This window comes from Homarus americanus, unplaced genomic scaffold (assembly GCF_018991925.1).
Source record: "Homarus americanus isolate GMGI-L3 unplaced genomic scaffold, GMGI_Hamer_2.0 scaffold31037, whole genome shotgun sequence".
Lineage (NCBI taxonomy): Eukaryota > Metazoa > Arthropoda > Malacostraca > Decapoda > Nephropidae > Homarus > Homarus americanus.
Window position 1 is genome coordinate 9,618,079 of NW_024722227.1, and position 6,950 is coordinate 9,625,028.

At 48.0% G+C, this 6,950-nt stretch overlaps 1 protein-coding gene across 1 annotated transcript; it reads right to left on the reverse strand.

Moving 5' to 3' along the window:
- Window positions 1-4,637: 4,637 nt before the first annotated feature.
- On the reverse strand, window positions 4,638-6,697 carry LOC121862545 (forkhead box protein J2-like). Its single transcript, XM_042360846.1, has one exon. It carries the CDS (start codon window positions 6,614-6,616, stop codon window positions 4,757-4,759), a length of 1,860 nt encoding a protein of 619 aa, XP_042216780.1. The 5' UTR covers window positions 6,617-6,697; the 3' UTR covers window positions 4,638-4,756.
- Window positions 6,698-6,950: the final 253 nt, after the last annotated feature.

The following is a 6,950-nucleotide window of genomic DNA, read 5'->3' on the forward strand; positions in this document are numbered from 1 at the left end:
TATGTGCATATGCAAATACATATTTAAGCCATTTTTTAGTTAAAGTGCATATTCATATTTTTTTGGTTTTATAAGGCATATATTTGGAAAATTTCAAAATATTATCAAACATTCTTCAACCTCAAGGGTAAAAAAATTCGCGAGCCTAACAGCAACGCCGGGGCAGAAATTACTGATATTTGAAATATAAAAGTCCATTTTATTGCACTAAAACAAAATCGAAAATACGCGATTTTGTTTTAGTGTCATAATATCCAAAAGGAACATACTTAAGTGACGTTTGTATAGCTCAACATTAGGCTGTGGTTAGCTAGGCCGTGATTGGCTGGTAAGTGGACATGAACTGAACGTGATGGGTTCGTGTTCAGCCAGGCAGGGTATAGATGCACGGGCTCCACCAGTTCCCTCCTGACACTCTTTTGTTCTTCTATTTTCTTTAAAGGAAAATACTTTTTTCAGTATTGTTTAATAAATTACTTTATGTCAATATATTTTTTTTGGTATTTAATCCTTCTTTAAAAAATCCTACTTCGGCGACATCCTGTCTGGGAAAGTGAATTGACTGAGAAAATGTACAGAAAAGGAGTTATTAACTTAGTAGTTATTATTTATTAACTTATTTTAAAGTGCATATTTAAGTGCATATTTGCATGCATATTTATCCATTTTTAAGTGCATAATTAGCCTAAGCCTAGACTTATAATAATCGCCAAGGTTAAGATTACTTGTACCGCTACCATGCTGTAGCCTAAGTACACTGCGGGAATAAAAGCTTGTTAAATGTAGTTCTAATGACCGTGTGTGTGTGTGTGTGTGTGTGTGGACCATAACAGCACGTTGATGATGGTCAGTATGAAGTAACAATTATGGTACCTTGGGAATAGTTACTCTTAATTTATAACACACACGTTGATAGCATCTTACTGCCTCTGGTGTGTAGATACTGAGTACATAGTATTTCGGGGTGGGGGAGGAGATGGTGAAAGTTGGGCTGGGAGGAGATGATAGGTTAGGCTGGGGGGGAGGAGATGTAGGTTAGGGTCGGGGGAGATGGTAGGCTAGGGGTAGGGGAGGAGATGGTAGGTTAGGTCGGGGGGAGGAGATGGTAGGTTAGGGGTAGGGGGAGGAGATGGTAGGTTAGGTAGGGGAGGAGATGTAGCTAGGTCGGGGAGAGGAGATGGTGGCTTAGGTGGGGGAGGAGATGGTAGGTTGTGGGCCGGGGGAGAGGAGATGGTAGGTTAGGTAGGGGAGGAGATGGCAGGTTAGGTAGGGGAGATGTAGGTTAGGGTCGGGGGAGTGAGATGAAATAGATAGGGGAGTGAGATGGTAGGTTAGATAGGGAGCAGGATGGAGGTTAGGGTGGGGAGCAGAGAGAGGTTAGGTAGGGGAGTGAGATGTAGGTTAGGTCGGGGAGGAGATGGTAGGTTAGGTCGGGGAGGAGATGTAGGTTAGGTCGGGGGAGATGGTAGGTTAGGTCGGGGGAGATGGTAGGTTAGGTCGGGGGAGATGGTAGGTTAGGTCGGGGGAGGAGATGATATGTTAGGTAGGGGGAGATTTTGAATGGATTGTGTAAATATTCCAAATATGTTATAAAGGTACTGTAGTTAATCAGTTGGGGCAGTACAGTATACAGGTTAGGGTTATTTGGCCAAACCCCGTAACACACACACTCAATGAATGAAACTTTTGAACAGTGATAATAATTACCCAACACCATTTAGTTATTTCGAAAATTCATGTTTTTTGTCAGTTAGTTTTGTTAGTTTCATTTTGATAATAACCAAAGTAACGTTGTTTAGTGCGTCAACTCTTGTCACTTGTACTGTACTCTAATCTCTGTGCTTTAACTTAGAAAGAAAATATTCAGAAACAAAATATTACCGTATGTTACAGGTACAGTCTTGACCTGTATGGTAGACTGACAGATAAAGAGAAAGACTAGTTAACAGTGTCACCTCAGCCGTCCTAAGGTTCTCTGCCGCTCTTTATTTTTCCAAACATTTTACTTGTGTGGTGTAGCTTCGTCCTCTTCTGTTGCACAATATGTCTGTTTTACAAGTTCGTTATATATATATATATATATATATATATATATATATATATATATATATATATATATATATATATATATATATATATATATATATATATATATATATATATATATATATATATAGTTCAATAAGATAATTAATATTGTTTTATCAGCCTCCTATTATTAATGAAAATTTGATTCTAGAAAGTTCTATAGCTAATTTCGCGATCAGCCATATAATTGATATATAATTGTATATTATATTTTCAAAATTCATGCACACACATAAGGACACACACACATACAGTATATATATATATATACATATATATATATATATATATATATATATATATATATATATATATATATATATATATATATATATATATATATATATCATTATTGCAGCATTTACGATAATTATGTAACATCACGCAGTTAATAATGATTTCCGAATATTAATATGATGATAAATATTGTTATTTATGTATACTGCCCAAGTATCAACTCGACTTAATCCCAAGTTGAGTGAAACATGTGTACCCAACCTCGACACAGTACAGTACACTGTCACTGTATCCGTGTGTCCATGACTGATGTTTACTGAAAGAACATTTCAGAACTTCCATCGTCCTTAGATATCATCATCATCATCATCATCATCATCATCTTGGCTCAGGTATAGTTTATTAATCAGTGATATTCATCCGCTGTACTCCTCAAGGTTGGGAATCAGTGCAGGGATAAGTGTGTGGCGTCAGGTGTTGTATGGGAGAGGGTGTGTGTTAGTTACTGTGTGGGAGAGGGTGTGTGTTGGTGCATGTGGGAGAGAGTGTATGTTGGTTACTGTGGGGAGAGGTGTGTGTGTTGAATTTTTCTGTGTGGGAGAGGGTGTGTTGGTGCACAGTGGCCAGGGGAGGGGTGTGTGTTAGTTACTGTGTGTGTGCAGGGGAGAGGGTGTGTGTGTTGTGGTGCACTATGTGTGGGAGGTGTGTGTTGGTGCTGGGAGAGAGGGATGTGTGTTGGTTACTGTGTGGGGAGAGGGGTGTGTGTTGGTTACTGTGGCAGGAGAGGGTGTGTTGGTTCTATGTGGGGAGGGTGTGTGTTGGTTACTGTGTGTGGAGAGGGTGTGTGTGAATTTTGTGTGGGAGGGTGTGTTGGTTACTGTGTGGAGAGGTGTGTTGGTTACTGTGTGGCTGGGGAGAGGGTGTGTGTTGGTTACTGTGTGTGGGGAGAGGTGTGTTGGTTACTGTGTGGGAGAGGGTGTGTGTTGGTGCTGTGGGAGAGGGTGTGTGTTGGGAAGGTGGTGTGTGTGTGTTGAATTACTATGCTGAGAGGTGTGTTGGTTACTGTGTGGGGAGGGTGTGTGCACAATGTGTGGGAGAGATTGTGTGTTGGTGCTGTGTGTGTGGGGAGAGGGTGTGTGTTGGTTACTGTGTGGAGAGGGTGTGTGTGTTGGTTACTGTGTGTGGGGAGAGGGTGTGTTGGTTACTGTGTGCAGGGAGGGGTGTGTGTGTTGGTTACTGTGGGGAGGGTGTGTGTTGGTTGCTGTGTGGGAGAGGGGTGTGTTGGTTACTGTGTGGGGAGGGTGTGTGTGTGTTGGTTACTGTGTGTGGCAGGAGAGGGTGTGTGTGTTGGATACTGTGTGGGAGGGTGTGTGTTGGTTACTATGTGGGAAGGGTGTGTGTGTGGACTACCTGTGTGGAGGGGTGTGTTAGGTTTGTGTGGGAGAGGGTGTGTGTTAGTTACTGTGTGGGAGAGGGTGTGTGTTAGTTACTGTGTGGGAGAGGGTGTGTGTTAGTTACTGTGTGGGAGAGGGTGTGTGTTAGTTACTGTGTGGGAGAGGGTGTGTGTGAGTTACTGTGTGGGAGAGGGTGTGTGTTAGTTACTGTGTGGGAGAGGGTGTGTGTTAGTTACTGTGTGGGAGAGGGTGTGTGTTAGTTACTGTGTGGGAGAGGGTGTGTGTTAGTTACTGTGTGGGAGAGGGTGTGTGGTTACTGTGTGTGGGAGAGGGTGTGTTGGTTACTGTGTGTGTGGAGGGTGTGTGGTTACTATGTGGGAGGGTGTGTGACAGTTACTGTGTGGAAGAGGGGTGTGTTTTAGGTACTGTGGGGAGGGTGTGTGTGTTGGATTACTGTGTGGGAGGGTGTGTGTTGGGGTGTGTGTTAGTTACTGTGTGGGAGAGGGTGTGTGTGAGTTACTGTGTGGGAGAGGGTGTGTGTTAGTTACTGTGTGGGAGAGGGTGTGTGTGAGTTACTGTGTGGGAGAGGGTGTGTGTTAGTTACTGTGTGGGAGAGGGTGTGTGATGGTGAGGAGGGAAGGGCCACGCCGTGTAGTAGTAACGAGTGAACTGATCATACTGTATATTGCTTTCTGGCTGTACATTATAATTATAATTTAATTTGGCCTAAATTAACTTTTCACCGGTGATCAACATTTACATGTTATAGGGTTTTATCAAATGTTACACTTGATTTTTTGAGAAACTGAATAATGTACAAGTTATGGAAATATGTGTAATATAAAATATCGATAATAAATACTGTAGTGAAAAATATGCTGATATTGGTAACACATAAAAAAGGAATAAGTAAACCAGTTTAAAAGGTTCTACTTTACTTTGAGAGAGCAAGACAAGTGTAATACTGTTGACACAGGTAACAGGCAGTTTACATGAAGTTTTAATGACATAGTTAACAGTGCCACGTCGTGTGGGATCTACTGGCCGGAGTCTAGTGCCTTGGGTAGTGGCACCGAGAGACTGATATGGGTGGCGTGTGTTGAAGTAGAAGTGTGGGCGTGGGTTGGGTAGGGCGTCGAGACGGTAGTGAGGACATGGGCGGGCTGGGTCGTACTCGGGGTGATGGAGAGCGGGACGACAGGTCGCTGCTGGCCGGTGGTTGTTGGGGACATGTTGAAATGAGGAGCTTTTGATGAGAGAGCGTCCACGGAGCTGTCGCTGGTGATGTATGGTGTGTGGAGGGTGGTGGTTGGGGCGGCCCGAGGCCACCCTCCTGCCGCCCAACACCCAGGGGATGACGGTTGGCCGCCCACACCGCTATGACCTTCTTCTGAACGTCCCTCTGGCTGGGTAACCTCACTCTTGATGACGCAAGAGGGGCTCCCATGGTCCTCCCCGACCTGCAGTCTCTGTCTCTCTTTGTGGCAGTGGTCCTCGAGGTCATGCAGGATGTGGTGATCTTTCGCTACTTGTAGGAGATGACTCTTGCTGACCTGTAAATGGTGGTTGGCCTCACTCAACAGGTGTTGGTCGGTGCTCACCTGGAGGTGTGGTGTCGGGCGGGGTCGTGGGTGATGCTCACCCAGCTGGAGCTGAGAACTGCCTATCTGGAGGGGCTGGTCCTCACCCACTTGCAGGTGCTCCTCCTTGATCACCTGCTGCAGATGGTTTTCAGTAACCTTTGACCGTGTGTCTTCGCCCATCTGAAGGCGGTGCTCGTCTGTTACCTTTAAGCGAAGGTCGTCGCCGAGGTGCAGATGGTGCTCTTGACTCACCTGGTGACGGTGGCCGCCTATATGAGCACTGCTGATCTCCATACAGTGGTCGTCCACCAGACCGTCGCCGTCGTCATCGTCGTGGTGTGGCAGCGGACGGTCGGGCGCTAATAAACTTAGGACGTCGAACTGGCGTTTTGGTCTCGTAAGACGGAGACTTGCGTCCATGTTGGGCGTGCGAGAAGTGACGGGCGGGGCGGAGGTATCTTGGGCGGGAAGCTCGAGGGTGGGTGTATCGTTGGAGGAAGGTAGAGCTGGAGGTGGGGGCGACAGGGTTTCGGGTTCGGAGTCGTCGTCGACGGCCAATCCCAGGTGCTTCCTGACGCGGCGCTGAGCTCGCCGTCGGCGGAAGTCTCCTCGCCGGAAGTCGTCGATGTTAGCAGGATGGATGGCCCAGTAGTGGCCCTTCCCGTTGGCTGAACGACCTGACTTCATGAAGCAGTCGTTGAGGGAGAGGTTGTGACGGATGGAGTTGCGCCAGCCTGTGCCCCGAGACCTGAAGTACGGGTAGTGGTCCAAGATGTACTGGTAGATGTCGCTCAGGATCAACTTCTTGTCGGGGCTGCTGAGGATGGCCATGGCGATGAGGCCGATGTAGGAGTGTTGGGGCTTGGGCTCCTCTGGTCCCCGGGGCAGCAGCATCCTGGGGTCTAGGAGCCTGTAGCCGTAGAGGGGATGGGGCGGGGGGTATGAGGCTGGGGGCATCTGAGTGGATGCCCCACCCATCAAACCTCCCCCGAGCGCCATAGACCCCAGGCCGCCCATCATTGGCATGCCCAACCCTCCCATAAAGTTGCCGCCCATACCGGCCTCCTGAAGATGGTGGTGGTGGATTGAGAGCGGAGGTCTAGCCCAGGCCAGACCAGCCGAGGCCAGACGCAGCCGCTCGGCCAGGGCCAGCTGGTACAGCAGGCGCTGCTGGTCTGTGGGTACAGCCACCGCGTGGGCGTCGCTCAAAGGCGGAGGTTTGACGGCCACGGGCGCCACCACCGTAGGCGGCGATACCGAGGACTCACGCCCACACACAGAGTCCATGCCTGGGCTGGCTGGTCGTGGGGACATCACTCGCACTCGTCACTGTGTTAGTCGTCACTGCCGGGGAGTGAGCGACATCCACTATCCTGCTCACCCTCCGCTGCTCTGATCTTAAGCTTGTGTTTGGCCTCGACCGCAGTATAAGAGGAGGTATCTCCGGCCCGCCCCTTTACAGCCCGACTCCTGTTTCTGGGCTAGCCAATCACCGGGCAGGTGGGCGGAGTCATGAAGAGTGGGCGGAGCTCGGGAGAGGGTGGTGGTGGTGGGAAGGTTGATCCGGCCTCCAAGCTCTAGTCCTCTGTCGAACCACATAATAGTAGGGGCGTCGGCCACACCACCAAGCGCGCCACCCCACGCCTCC

Coding starts and splice junctions, on each gene's coding strand:
- LOC121862545 (XM_042360846.1), bottom strand. CDS start 6,616: ATGTCCCCACGACCAGCCAGCCCAGGCATGGACTCTGTGTGTGGGCGT.